The sequence below is a fragment of the Heteronotia binoei genome, chromosome 4, assembly GCF_032191835.1.
Source record: "Heteronotia binoei isolate CCM8104 ecotype False Entrance Well chromosome 4, APGP_CSIRO_Hbin_v1, whole genome shotgun sequence".
Taxonomy (NCBI): domain Eukaryota; kingdom Metazoa; phylum Chordata; class Lepidosauria; order Squamata; family Gekkonidae; genus Heteronotia; species Heteronotia binoei.
This window is the reverse complement of record NC_083226.1, coordinates 180,379,787-180,394,370: the sequence shown is the minus strand read 5'-3', so window position 1 is coordinate 180,394,370 and position 14,584 is coordinate 180,379,787. Positions and strand designations below refer to the sequence as shown.

The following is a 14,584-nucleotide window of genomic DNA, read 5'->3' as shown; positions in this document are numbered from 1 at the left end:
CGCTACTGGACTCTTGTTCTTTCCTACCAAGTCTGTTAGAAAACCATTTAAGCCAGGGGTGTCCAACACGTGGCCCTGGGGCCGAATTAGGCCTCTGAGCAACTGGCTGTCTACTTCCTACTCCCTCTCTCTTGCTTCCTTCTGCATCACAGCTTGCTTTGCCAGGCATGCTCAATCGCACAGGAGCTACAGAGCAAAGCTTCTGTTTTCTCCATGGGCTGAGGCTTCTCCCTTGGGGAGGGAGAACTTGCTTTGCCAGGCTCGCTCAATCGCACAGCAGAGCTACGGAGCCAAGCCTCTCTTCTTTCTATTGGCTAAGGCTCCTCCCCCTCTTGGTCCCCTGGGGAAGGAAGGAAAGAGCCAGAGCTCCCTTATCCAGTTTCCTAGATTGCATGGGAGAGATACAAAGAAAGCACCTTTAAGACCAACGAATGCTAGTGTTTTAAGAATGTTTAAAGTTTTTAAATCTTTAATTGTGCTTGCCCGTGTCCTTTATAAAGTTTATATCTCCGCTACCTGGCATTCTAGGCAGTATAATAAAAAGTAGAGACAATCACCCTGCCAAAAGAAGTCCGTATAGTCAAAGTGATGGTATTCCCAGTAGTAATGTATGGCTGTGAGAGCTGGACTATAAGGAAGGCCGAGTGCAGAAGAATAGATGCTTTTGAGCTGTGGTGCTGGAGAAGACTCTTGAGAATCCCTTGGACTGCAAGAAGATCCAGTCAGTCAGTTCTAAGGGAAATCAACCCTGGCTGTTCCCTGGAAGGTCAGATGCTGAAGCTGAAGCTCAAGTACTTTGGCCACAAATGAGAAGGGAGCACTCCCTGGAGAAGACTCTTGAGAGTCCCTTGGACTGCAAGAAGATCCAATCAATCAGTCCTAAGGAAGATCAACCCAGACTGTCCCCTGGAAGGTCAGATGCTGAAGCTGAAGCTCAAGTACTTAGGCCACCCAATGAGAAGGGAGCCCTCCCTGGAGAAGATGCTGGGAAAGACAGAAGGCCAAAGAAGAAGGGGATGGCAAAAGAGGAGATGGCTGGACAGCGTTACTGATGTAACAAACATGAATCTGAGCAGACTTCAGAGGATGGTGGAAGACAGGAGAGCCTGGCGTAACTTGGGCAGTATAATAAAAAGTAGAGACATCAGCCTGCCAATAAAAGTCCGTATAGTCAAAGCGATGGTGTTCCCAGTAGTAATGTATGGGTGTGAGAGCTGGACCGTAAGGAAGGCCAAGCACAGAAGAATAGATGCTTTTGAGCTGTGGTGCTGAAGAAGAATCTTGAGAGTCCCCTGGACTGCAAGAAGATTCAGTCAGTCAGTTCTAACGGAAATCAACCCTGACTGTTCTGTGGAAGGTCAGATGCTGAAGCTGAAGCTCAAGTACTTTGGCCACCAAATGAGAAGGGATCACTCACTGGAGAAGACTCTTGAGAGTCCCTTGGACTGCAAGAAGATCCAATCAGTCAGTCCTAAGGGAAATCAACCCTGACTGTTCCGTGGAAGGTCAGATGCTGAAGCTGAAGCTCAAGTACTTTGGCCACCAAATGAGAAGGGAGCACTCCCTGGAGAAGATCCTGATTCTGTGAAAGACAGAAGGCCAAAGAAGAAGGGGACGGCAAAAGAGGAGATGGCTGGACAGCGTTACTGATGTAACAAACACGAATCTGAGCAGTCTTCGGAGGATGGTGGAAGACAGGAGGGCCTGGCGTGATTTGGTCCGTGGGGTCGCAAAGAGTCGGACTTGACTGTGCGACTGAACAACACTTGGCATTACATTTTATGACATGCAGAGCCCAGTCTGACAAAGTCTCTCCCTTCCAGCTTTCTTCATGGTCCAGTTTTCACAGCCACATGTAGTAACGGAGACATACTGTGGGGGGTAGTTAATGGGAAGCCCTACCTTGCTCGAAGTGCCTTTCTCTCTCTTCTCTGGCTCTTCTGAGAGCCAGCCTGGTGTAGTGGTTCAGTGCGCGGACTCTTATCTCGGAGAACTGGGTTTGATTCCCCACTCCTCCACTTGCACCTGCTGGAATAGCCTTGGGTCAGCCATAGCTCTGGCAGGAGTTGGCCTTGAAAGGGCATCTTCTGTCAGAGCTCTCTCAGCCCCACCCACCTCACAGGGCATCTATTGTGGGGGGGAGAAGATATAGGAGATTGTTAGCCGCTCTGAGTCTCTGTCCTTGAAAGGGCAGCTGCTGTCAGAGCCCTCTCAGCCCCACCCACCTCACAGGTGTCTGTTGTGGAGGGAGAAGATATAGGAGATTGTTAGCCGCTCTGAGTCTCTGTCCTTGAAAGGGCAGCTGCTGTTAGAGCCCTCTCAGCTTCACCCACCTCACAGGGTGTCTGTTGTGGGGGGAGAAGATATAGGAGATTGTAAGCCGCTCTGAGTCTCTGTCCTTGAAAGGGCAGCTGCTGTGAGGGCCCTCTCAGCCCCACCTACCTCACAGGGTATCTGTTGTGGGAGAAGAAGATATAGGAGATTTCAGAAAGTAGCCATCTCAGTCTGCAGCAGAACAGTGAAATCTGAGTTTCCAGTATGCTGAGCCAGTGAGGTGAAGAGCCAATTTGGTGTAGTGGTTCAGTGTGTGGACTCTTATCTGGGAGAACTGGGTTTGATTGGCCACTCCTCCACTTGCACCTGCTGGAATGGCCTTGGGTCAGCCATAGCTCTGGCAGAGGTTGTCCTTGAAAGGGCAGATGCTGTGAGAGCCCTCTCAGCCCCACCTACCTCACAGGGGGGGTCTGTTGTGGGGGAGGGGAAGTAGGTAAAGGAGATTGTGAGCCACTTTGAGATTCGGAGTGGAGGGCAGGATATAAATCCAATATCTTCTTCTTCTTTTTGGCCACACCTTCTGAACAAAGCAGCTGCACCTGCATTAACCTGAGGTCTCCGGCGGCGTCTGTTGCGCCTCTCCTCCTGGCTTCGTGCCGCGCAGGGCTCCGATGTGGGAGAATGTTCTTTCCCCTCCTTCCCTCTTCCCCCTCTCAGGTTTCAGTTTTGTAATCCTGCAAGAGGCTTTTTTGTTGTTTAACGTGTTGTTTTGATGGTCGAGCTTCAGCTGTGATTTTCCAGAAATCCCCGTCACCCTCCACTATCCTAAGATCCACACCTGTAACTCCCTGCCTTTCTCCCGCATCTCGCTGAGGGGTGGCTAGAAGATAGAGAACAATCTATTATTTTTTTTAAAAAAATGGCATTTCTTGAAGGAAGCTCTCTTGGTGTAGCTATATTAAGAAGATGATGATTTGGGATTTATACCCTGCCCTAAATGCTGAGTCAGAGATGCTTACAGTCTCCTTTACCTTCCTCCCCTCCCCGCAATAGACACCCTGTGAGGTGGGTGGGGCTAAGAGAGCTCTGACAGAAGCTGCCATTTCGAGGACAACTCCTGCAAGAGCTGAGGCTGACCCAAGGCCATTCCAGCAGCTGCAAGTGGAGGAGTGGGGAATCAAACCTGGTTCTCCCGGGTAAGAGTCTGCGCACTTAACCACTACACCAAACTGGCTCTTGAGAGAGCTCTGACAGAAGCTGCCTTTTCAAGGACAGCTCTGTGAGAGCTATGGCTGACCCAAGGCCATTCCAGCTGCTGCAAGTGGAGGAGTGGGGAATCAAACCTGGTTCTCCCGGGTAAGAGTCTGCGCACTTTTCCAGTACACCAAACTGGCTCTCTGACTGCTGTGGTCCAGTCCTCCCTGTGCCCCTAACTATGAGTTGTTGCCAGTGTTCCCTCTAAGGCGAGTTAGCGTGAGCGAGCTCACACGTTTTTAGCCTCCAGCTCAGGCATTTTTGTCTTAGCTCAGGAAGGAGGACCCCAGAGCACACTAATTTATGCAGTAACTCACAGCTTTAATGCCAGTAGCTCACAAAGTAGAATTTTTGCTCACAAGACTTTGTAGCTTAGAGGGAACATTGGTTGTCGCCCCAGTGAAAGGCTCCCACAGAAGAAATGCCTTCCGATTACTCGAGTAAGAGAAGAAAGTTCTCAGCTTTCAGATGCTTTTTGAGAGGGGGTAGAATCTGCACCAAGGGTGGCCAAACTTGATTAATGTAAGAGCCGCATAGAATAAACTTTAGATGTTTATTCCTTGTCCTTGAAAGGGCAGCTTCTGGGAGAGCTCTCTCAGCCCCACTCACCTCACAGGGTGTCTGTTGTGAGGGAGGAAGGGAAAGGAAATTGTACGCTGCTCTGAGACTCTGTCCTTGAAAGGGCAGCTTCTGGGAGAGATCTCTCAGCCCCACTCACCTCACAGGGTATCTATTGTGGGGGAAGAAGATAAAGGAGATTGTAGGCCGCTCTGAGGCGCTATTCTTGAAAGGGCAGCTTCTGGGAGAGCTCTCTCAGCCCCACCCACCTCACAGGGTGTCTATTGTGGGGGGAGAAGATAAAGGCGATTGTAGGCCACTCTGAGGTGCTATTCTTGAAAGGGTAGCTTCTGGGAGAGCTCTCTCAGCCCCACCCACCTCACAGGGTGTCTGTTGTGGGGGAGGAGGAGAAGGGCGGGGTTTAAATCTGCCGCCTTCTTCAATAGAAGTATCAAAACCTTCTCATAGGTGAACAGTCCCAAACACCAGTAAGACAGAGCATCACTCCCCCAGACATAAGAACATAAGAGAAGCCATGTTTGGAGAGCCAGTTTGGTGTAGTGGTTAAGTGTGTGAACTCTTATCTGGGAGAACTGGTTTTGATTCCCCACTCCTCCCCTTGCACCTGCTGGAATTGCCTTGGGTCAGCCATAGCTCTGGCAGAGGTTGTCCTTGAAAGGGCAGCTGCTGTGAGAGCCCTTTCCAGCCCCACCCACCTCACAGGGTGTCTGTTGTGGGGGAGGAAGGGAAAGGAGATTGTGAGCCGCTCTGAGACTCTTCAAAGTGGAGGGCGGGATATAAATCCTATATCTTCTTCTTCATGTTGGATCAGGCTGATGGCCCATCCAGTCCAAAAACCCACGTGCCATCAGGAGGTCCATCAGTGGGGCAAGGACACCAGAGGTTTTCTGCCACAGTCATCTTGTTACTCTGTACTTCCAATGCAAGGCAGCTTCATGTGTATGCTGCAGTTCTCCAGAAGTGAATTCTACTCCTACCCCCGAGATTGTGGCATTGCCAGTGTGGGGGAAGACCTTTCTCTGCCTGAGAAGAAAGAAACCGCTGCCAGTTTAAGTAGGCAGTGCTGAAAAGCGGTCCCCTCATGCCACTCTGTATAATGCTGCTTCTTGGGGTTTTTTTGTTTTCCAGATGAAGATTATGTGGAGATCAGGAATGACTTTGTGGCTGCCCGGCCTCGCCTCCCAGTCATGTTTATTGCCTCCCCTCAGGACCGTCAGAACTCGGTGTGGACTAAGGAGAGACCTTCTGCTCAGGTAAGCTGGGCAGTGGCCCTCCCTCGAGAGTCCCAGATCTTGCCCTGAGCAACCAAGTACATCTTGCATCTTTACTTAAGAACATCAGAAGAGCCCTGCTGGACCAGACCAGTAGTCCACCTAGTCCACCATCCTGTCTCACACAGGGGCCAATCAGTTCCTCTGGAGGGCCAACATCAGGGCAGAGAGGCCAAGGCCTTCCCCTGAGAAGAACATCAGAAGAGCCCTGCTGGATCAGACCAGGGAGGGTCCATCTAGTCCACCATCCTGTCTCACACAGGGGCCAAGCAGTTCCTCTGGAGGGCCAGCAAGAGGGCAGAGAGGCCGAGGCCTTCCCCTGAGAAGAACTTCAGAAGAGCCCTGCTGGATCAGACCAGGGAGGGTCCATCTCGTCCAGCCTCCTGTCTCACACAGAGGCCAGCCAGTTCCTCTGGATGGCCAACAACAGGGCAGAGAGGCCGAGGCCTTCCCCTGAGAAGAACATCAGAAGAGCCCTGCTGGATCAGACCAGTGAGGGTCCATCTAGTCCAGACTTCTGTCTCACACAGTGGCCAGCCAGTTCCTCTGGAGGGCCAACAACAGGGCAGAGAGGCCGAGGCCTTCCCCTGAGAAGGGCATCAGAAGAGGCCTGCTGGGTCAGACCAGTGAGGGTCCATCTAGTCCAGCCTCCTGTGTCACACAGCGGCCAACCTGTTCCTCTGGAGGGCCAATGGGGACACAGAGGCTGAGGCCTTCCCCTGATGTGGCCTTGTGGCTCTGGGATCCGGAGGATTAGTGCCCCTGAATGTGGAGGTTCTCTTCAGTCACCTTAGCTAGTAGCCATTGAGAGACTTCTCCTTCATGAATCTATGCCTAAAGCTGTCTGTTCCTGTGGCCATCACTGCATCCTCTGTCAAGTGAATACCAGTGGTATTTCCTTTTGTACAACCCTTCTCACAGCTAACATTAAACAGCTTGGCATAGCCATGTATACTTGGTGTACACCAGTCTGGTGTATTGGTTAAGTGTGCCGACTCTTATCTGGGAGAACTGGGTTTGATTCCCCACTCCTCCACTTGCTTCTGCTGGAATGGCCTTGGGTCAGCCATAGCTCTGGCAGAGGTTGTCCTTGAAAGGGCAGCTGCTGTGAGAGCCCTCTCAGCCCCACCCACCTCACAGGGTGTCTGTTGTGGGGGAGGAAGGGAAAGGAGATTGTGAGCCGCTCTGAGACTCTTCGGAGTGGAGGGCGGGATATAAATCCAATATCTTCTTCTTATAATAATAATAATAATGATGTCAGTTTGGTGTAGTGGTTCAGTGTGTGGACTCTTACCTGGGAGAACCGGGTTGGATTCCCCACTCCTCCGCTTGCAGCTGCTGGAATGGCCTTGGGTCAGCCATAGCTCTCGCAGAGTTGTTCTTGAAAGGGCAGCTTCTGAGAGAGCTCTCTCAGCCCCAACCACCTCACAGGGTGTCTGTTGTGGGGGAGGAAGGGAAAGGAGATTGTGAGCCGCTCTGAGACTCTTCGGAGTGGAGGGCGGGATATAAATCCAATATCTTCTTCTTATAATAATAATAATAATGATGTCAGTTTGGTGTAGTGGTTCAGTGTGTGGACTCTTACCTGGGAGAACCGGGTTGGATTCCCCACTCCTCCGCTTGCAGCTGCTGGAATGGCCTTGGGTCAGCCATAGCTCTCGCAGAGTTGTTCTTGAAAGGGCAACTTCTGAGAGAGCTCTCTCAGCCCCAACCACCTCACAGGGTGTCTGTTGTGGGGGAGGACAATAAAGGAGAGGTGGTGGGATCTTGATTTGGAGAGAAGGGCGGGGTAAAAATCTATGGTCATCTTTTTTATTTTTTTAAAAAAATATTTTTTATTTTATATCTTATTTATTTATTTAATCCGATTTGTATCCCAGCCTCCCCTTATGGGCTCAGGGCAGCTAACAACATTTTAAAACAACAATTCAGCTTAAAAACAAGACAATGTAATAAGACAAGAGTATAACAATTTGCAAAACTATAAGCGGATCATCCAAGATTCCTTTACCATCGCTGCTGTTATTGCTTTGGTGCTCACGTATTGGGGACTTTATTGATACTGTTATGTTGGCGCTCAGATGTTGTTATCATAGTGCCGGCCGGGCTCTCAGAGCTGTGATGTAAATATTATAACATAGCGGTTACCTGCCTCAGGTGTTAAATGCAAGCCGAAAGAGTTCAGAATATAAGAGAAGCCATGTTGGATCAGTCCAGTGGCCCATCTAGTCCAACACTCTGTGTCACACAGTAGCCAATATGTGTGTGTGTGTGTGAGCCACTTGTGGGAAGGGCGGGATATAAATTCTAAATAAATAAATATACAGATACACACACGCACACACACACACACACACACACACACACACATATATATATATATATATATATATATACACACACACACACACACACACACACACACACACATATACATATACTGTGGCTAATAGCCACTGATGGACCTCTGCACCATATTTTTATCCAATCTCTTGAAGCTGGCTACGCTTGTAGCCACCACCACCTCCTGTGGCAGTGAATTCCACATGTTAATCACCCTTTGGGTGAAGAAGGACTTCCTTTTATCTGTTCTAACCTGACTGCTCAGCAATTTCATCGAATGCCCACGAGTTCTTATATTGTGAGAAAGGTAGAAAAGGTCTTCTTTCTCTGCTTTCTCCATCCCATGCATAATCTTGTAAACCTCTATCATGTCACCCTGCAGTCGACGTTTCTCCAAGCTAAAGAGCCCCAAGCGTTTCAACCTTTCTTCATAGGGAAAGTGTTCCAACCCTTTAATCATTCTAGTTGCCCTTTTCTGCGTTTTTCCCAATGCTATAACATCCTTTTTGAGGTGCGGCGACCAGAATTGTACCCAGTATTCCAAATGAGACCGCACCATCGATTTATACAGTTCAGTCTTGCAGGGCCTGCGGAACCGTACCAAGTCCCGCAGAGCTCGAATTTATTCTGGAAGGACATTCCACCATGTGGGGGCCGCCACAGAAAAGGCCCTGGTCCTGGTGGTGACCAGCCATACTCCTTTTGGGCCAGGGATTGTTAAAAGATGTTGAGAGCCTGAGCGTAGTGCCCGCTGAGGCACATATGGGGAAAGGCGGTCTCGAAGGTAAGCAGGCTCCAGTCCATTTAGGGCTTTAAAGGTTAAAACCAGCACCTTGAAGCAAACCCGCAACACCACAGGCAACCACCCTTTTCCTAAGCTGTAAGGTTGCATCCCTCAACAGGAACCAGCAGAGAATAGCTGGTTTCTCCTCCTTTTTAATGCACCCCCCCCCACGCCTCTCTTTCTTTCCAGATGCTGCTTCGGCTTCTGGTTCTGGCTCAGGAGTCTCTCCGGACGTTGGAGGAACAGCTGATGGATCCTTTGGGGAACCAGGATGTGAAGGTGAGGCCCTTACCTTTGCAGAAAGGCAGGTGTGCTCTCCAAAGGGCATTTAACCCTTTGCGGCAGCAGAACTATTACATTGGTGTTCCTCTCTTTGCTTGATTAATGGAATCTCACGGACAGGAGTCATTTCGTAGAAAAAGAGGTGCCGGCACTCATTATAACAATGCATTTGTATAACTCCTTTCCATATGCCTCACACCCTTGCCATCACCAGAAGGTGTACTGAATTACATCAGCTCAGCATCTACTTTAAAATGCTTCTTGAATTATAATTGTAAGAAAACCTTACTCCCATCGGACTTCTTAAATTACTTTCTTCTATGTGGCTACAGTGGCATGTGTCAAGCATGCGGGTTCAATGTGGAGTCGAAGTTGATACAAAGACTACGTTTATTGATAGACCGATACTTTGTTAACAGGTTCTTGAGAGTATGCTGACAATACATTGATACAGTACTTTTAAGGCCTACTTCAAAGGGATTCCAAGGGATGGGGTTGCGGGGTAGCATTCACACATAAACTATCATAAATGTCTACATTCCCATAGTATTATCAGGACTGTGTCCTTGCTTTCCCCAGAAGGCTTGTACTCCCTTGCTGGAATGTATGGGAAGGTGCTGATTACTTGGTTTCAGTTCTCACTACTTCTCATCATAAGCCATAAAGCAAGACAGGGGAAGGGAAAGAATAACAAGCTAGCAAAGTTGGATCCACCATGATACTTCACAGACCAGGTTAGGCAGGACCCTAAAACAATCGATTATCAATGGAATTTCACCATGCTTGACAGTTTTCCATCTGTCTGCTGTATATATTTTGGTTATTTTCCCATTTTTTGTGGGGGGAAATATTAGAAAGTTGGACAAATCTTAAGAGTTCAGCCAAATTCTCCCAGGGGGTTTGAACAATGGAGCCCAGAAGCAAGCTTTTTTTTGGAGGGGGGGAGCACAATTAAATTTAGAGGTTCCAGAGCTCCTCTCCTGTGACCTCCTGCCCAAAATGAGGCCTGCTAATCAAGCAAAGCAGGCCCAGAATGGGAGGCCTGGATTCAAATCCTGCCTGATCCATGAACTCTTTAGATGAGCCACGCAGTCCTATTTCCCCCCCTACCTCCATTAAGCGGGAATGCTGCTGATCTCCCACGTAGCTGTGTTGCTTTGGCAGACAGTGGCCCAGTGGTAGAGCATCTGCTTGATAAGCAGAAGGTCCCAGGTGCAATCCCCGGCATCTCCAACTAAAAAGGGTTCAGGCAAGTAGGCGTGAAGAACCTCAGCTTGAGACCCTGGAGAGCCATGAATGGGGCTGTGGCTCAGTGGTAGAGCATCTGCTTGATGAGCAGAAGGTCCCAGGTTCAAACCCCGGCATCTCCAACTATGAAGGGTCTAGGCAAGTAGGCTTGAATAACCTCAGCTTGAGTCCCTGGAGAGCCCTGAATGGGGCTGTGGCTCAGTGGTAGAGCATCTGCTTGGTAAGCAGAAGGTCCCAGGTTCAAACCCCGGCATCTCCAACTAAGAAGGGTCCAGGCAAGTAGGTGTGAAAAACCTCAGCTGGAGACCCTGGAGAGCCATGAATGGGGCTGTGGCTCAGTGGTAGAGCATCTGCTTGGTAAGCAGAAGGTCCCAGGTTCAAACCCCGGCATCTCCAACTAAGAAGGGTCCAGGCAAGTAGGTGTGAAAAACCTCAGCTTGAGACCCTGGAGAGCCATGAAAGGGGCTGTGGCTGAATGGTAGAGCATCTGCTTGGGAAGCAGAAGGTCCCAGGTTCTCCAACTAAAAAGAGTCCAGGCAAGTAGGCGTGAAGAACCTCAGCTTGAGACTCTGGAGAGCCATGAATGGGGCTGTGGCTCAGTGGTAGAGCATCTGCTTGGTAAGCAGAAGGTCCCAGGTTCAAACCCCAGCATCTCCAACTAAGAAGGGTCCAGGCAAGTAGGTGTGAAAAACCTCAGCTTGAGACCCTGGAGAGCCATGAAGGGGGCTGTGGCTCAATGGTAGAGCATCTGCTTGGTAAGCAGAAGGTCCCAGGTTCAAACCCCGGCATCTCCAACTAAGAAGGGTCCAGGCAAGTAGGTATGAAAAACCTCACTTTGAGACCCTGGAAAGGCATGAATGGGGCTATGGCTCAGTGGTAGAGCATCTGGTTGATAAGCAGAAGGTCCCAGGTACAATCCTCGGTATCTCCAAAAAAGGGTCCAGGCAAATAGGTGTGAAAAACCTCAGCTTGAGACCCTGGAGAGCCGCTGCCAGTCTGAGAAGACAATACTGACTTTGATGGACCAAAGGTCTGATTCAGTATAAGGCAGCTTCATATGTTCATATGTTCATCTCCAAGTAAAAAGGGTCCAGGCAAGTAGGCGTGAAAAACCTCCGCTGGAGACCCTGGAGAGCCGCTGCCAGTCTTGAGTAGACAAGACTGACTTTGATGGACTGAGGGTCTGATTCAGTATAAGGCAGTTTCATATTATTGCCTCGGTTCAGCGGGCCTCAAATGCTGCTTTGCCCTGTGGGTAGCTGTCTTGTGGAACTCACTGCTATGAGATGTGATAACAGGCAGCTGGCGTAGATGGATGTGAAAAAAGGTAGGGTGGATATATGGAGGACAGTTTAAGTAGGGAGGCGCCATGGCTCAGTGGTAGAGCACCTGTTTGGGACGCAGAAGGTGCCAAGTTAAATCCCCGGCGTCTCCAGTTTAAAGGACCAGATGGTAGGTGATGGGAAAGACCTTTTCTCCACCTGAGACCCTGGAGATCCACTGCTGACCTGAGTGGACAATACTGACCTTGAGAGACTGATGGTCTAATTCAGTATAAGGCAGATTCATATGTGTTCAAGAGTAAAGGATCAGGTATTGCTGGCGTGAAGAGCCATGATAGCCAAATGGGCCTGCCGTTTGGTTCCAAGCCCTTTGTCACACAATGGGAAACTGTAGGTGGGGAAAGAGGTCTTTGCTCGTCTCACTCATGGCTTTTCTGCAGCTTGTATGTTTTGCTGTTGTGGGAAACTGAATGCTGATTTTGTAGCTCATTAGCACAACTAATTAGCATAACTCATTTGCACATGCCACACACACCCCTGACATCACCGGAAGGTGTACTAAATGATATCAGATCAGCATCTACCTTAAAATGCTTCTTGAATTAGAATTGTCATAATCAACACCTTACTCCCATCCTACTTTTTAAAATTACTTTCTCCTATCTGGCCAGAGTGGCATGAGGAAGATTTCCATCTGTCTGCTTGATACGTTTTGGTCATTTCCCCATTTTTTTTGTGGGGAAAATATTGGAAGGTTTGTAGAATCTTAAAAGATCTTCTTCGTGGTCTCTGTGCATCACACTGATGGGAGTAGGCGCCAGCGCCGATCTCGATCGGTAAACTTCAAAAGCTGCGGATTTCCGCGCCGACGTCCCAGTGCGCATGCCCGGAACCCCCCCTCTCCCGCGCATGCTCACTGGGACAGGAGCGGACATCCCGCCAGTTCTCTTCTGACCGCCGCGCTGATCAGTCGATCTTCTCTGCTACGGTCGGTGAACTTACTCTTTGTAAAATTTTTTCTTCTATTACTGTTAGTTAGATAGTTGTAGTTATAGTTGTAGTTATAGTGTAGTTTTAGATAGTTAGTATAGCTGCGGGAGAGCGGGGTAGTTTTTTCCCGCCCTGCGGGACCCCCTCTCCCTACTTTCGTTTTTCCCGCCGTTCGTTTCCCTCGTATGGAAAGACGGTGGGGGTTCTTTCGCCGCTGCTCCTCGTGCGGGAGTAAAATCGCCCCTCCGGACGGGCACGAACTGTGTCTACTGTGCCTGGGCGAGAGGCACCGTCCCGACTCCTGTCCTCATTGCGCCAAGTTTTCGCGCCAAACGAGGAAGAACAGGGCAGCCCGACTTGCAGCGGCATTGATGGAGCAGGCTCTTTCCCCTCGTCGCCAGCAGGCTGAGCAGGCGGAACAGCCCTCCGGTCATTCCGACCAGTCGGCACCGAAGTCGGTCGACACCGACCAGACCCCTCCCGACACCGACCGCCCTAAGAAAAAGTCGGGCGCTCCGGTAACCTCGGAATCCTCGACGCCAGCTAAAAGGCGCAAGGAGGAGAAAGGGGCATCAGCTGTAAAGGGGAAGAAGGACAAGAAACAGAGACACAAATCGGCGCCGCTCTCCGCACCGGTGTCTCCCGTGGACCCTTCGGCTCCGATAGTCCCTCCGTTAAAGCTCTTCGCGTCCCCGATACGCCACTCCGGCACTCCTCTAGACTCGAGGTCGACGCAGCTGGTCATTTCGGACTCTGATTCGGACATAGAATCGGGCCAAAGGGTCGGTACCGACCGCAGCCCTCTCGGCCGAAGCACCCCTCGACAGCGAAGCCCACTGGTCAAACCGAGTGATCGGCCTCGAGACCGTTCAGCCAGCAGGTCACGATCTCCTCTCGGCAAGGATGAAGGCCGATCGCCTCGTGGAGCCCCGTCCCACGTACCGTGGGACCAGAGACAATGGCAGTATCTGTATGGGGCTTACCCAATGCAGCCTCACTACCCATGGCTGCCGCCGCGACAGCCCGAATGGGACCTAGCTTCTGAGACATCATACCGGTCCCGCACGTCTTTCCGCACGGTGAAAACGGCCCCGTCGGCGTCGGTGTCGAAACCAATAGAACCACGCACGAAGGAGCAAGACTTCACCCCACCGTTAAAGCCGAGGTCGACCCCGACAGCCCCAGCATCTCCATCGAAGCCGGTGCAGCCGTCGGACTTGTCCGACTCCCCGGATGAGTCTCCCAGGTCGCCGGGGGGTTCGTCTCCCGAAGGAGGGCCTTCGTCGCCGGACGACCCATCGCCACCGGGAAAGACCTCGGAGGATCAGCCGATCTCGCCATCGGGGGACCTCAAGTCCTACGGCGACTTAGTGAAGAGGATGGCTCAAACCCTCTCGCTCCCGACGGTCCAGCCACAACCGGTCGTTACCGATACGGTTTTCGACATCGTGCAACAGGACACTTCCACCGCCGTGGCACTGCCTCTAACCAATGTCATGTTACAGACTGCTAAGTCCTCATGGGACAAGCCGGCGTCCACGCCTGTGTCCTCTCGCAGGTTGGACCATATGTACAGGATCCAGGAGTCATCAGCAGAGTTCCTGTACGTGCACCCGAGACCGAACTCAGTGGTAGTGTCCTCTTCGTCTAAGGCGAAGAAGACCCATTCCACGCCCCCCGACAAGGAGGGTAGGAAATTGGACGCAATAGGAAGAAGGCTGTATACCACAGGCTCACTGGGAGTCAAAGTTGCGAACTATGCGGCCTGTATGGGCAGATATCAATATGCCCTATGGGACCAGGTTTCCACCATCCTTGGTTCCATCCCGGAGCAGGCGAAGACCTCACTGAGGAAGCTGCAAAAGGAGGGCATGGCCCTCGCTAAGCAACAGCTGAACTCAGCGAAACACTCGGGGGACACGTGCGCCAAAACATTGACCACTGCTATCGCCCTCCGCAGGCATTCCTGGCTCCGTTCCACAGCACTGCAACACGACACGCAGGCCTACGTGGAGGATCTACCGTTCGATGGGTCGGGATTGTTTAGCTCAAACACGGACTCGGTCTTGCAAGAGCTAGACAAAAGTATAAAGACATCTCGGAACCTGGGAGTATCAAGCCCCCGCACTCCGGCCAAGAGACAGTGGCCAAAGACGTGGCACAAGAAGCCCTACTCAAAGTCGCCAGAGCGGCAATGGCGCTCTAAGCAGCCAGCTTTTCCGCGGCCCCAGTACCAGCAGAAACCTAAGTACTCGCCACCCTCTACCCAGGTACCC

The 14,584-nt window shown here is 50.9% G+C and overlaps 1 protein-coding gene and 1 non-coding gene across 2 annotated transcripts in view; both read left to right on the top strand.

The window, feature by feature from the left end:
* The window catches only part of NOL6 (nucleolar protein 6), a 108,810-nt gene that overhangs the window by 66,020 nt on the left and 28,206 nt on the right, over nucleotides 1-14,584 (top strand). Inside the window, 2 exon segments of the mRNA XM_060236249.1 lie at nucleotides 5,236-5,360; nucleotides 8,695-8,784. Coding sequence (XP_060092232.1) covers nucleotides 5,236-5,360; nucleotides 8,695-8,784 — 215 coding nt within the window.
* On the top strand, nucleotides 10,086-10,157 carry TRNAI-GAU (transfer RNA isoleucine (anticodon GAU)). Its single transcript has one exon. It is a non-coding gene; the product is annotated as a tRNA-Ile (tRNA).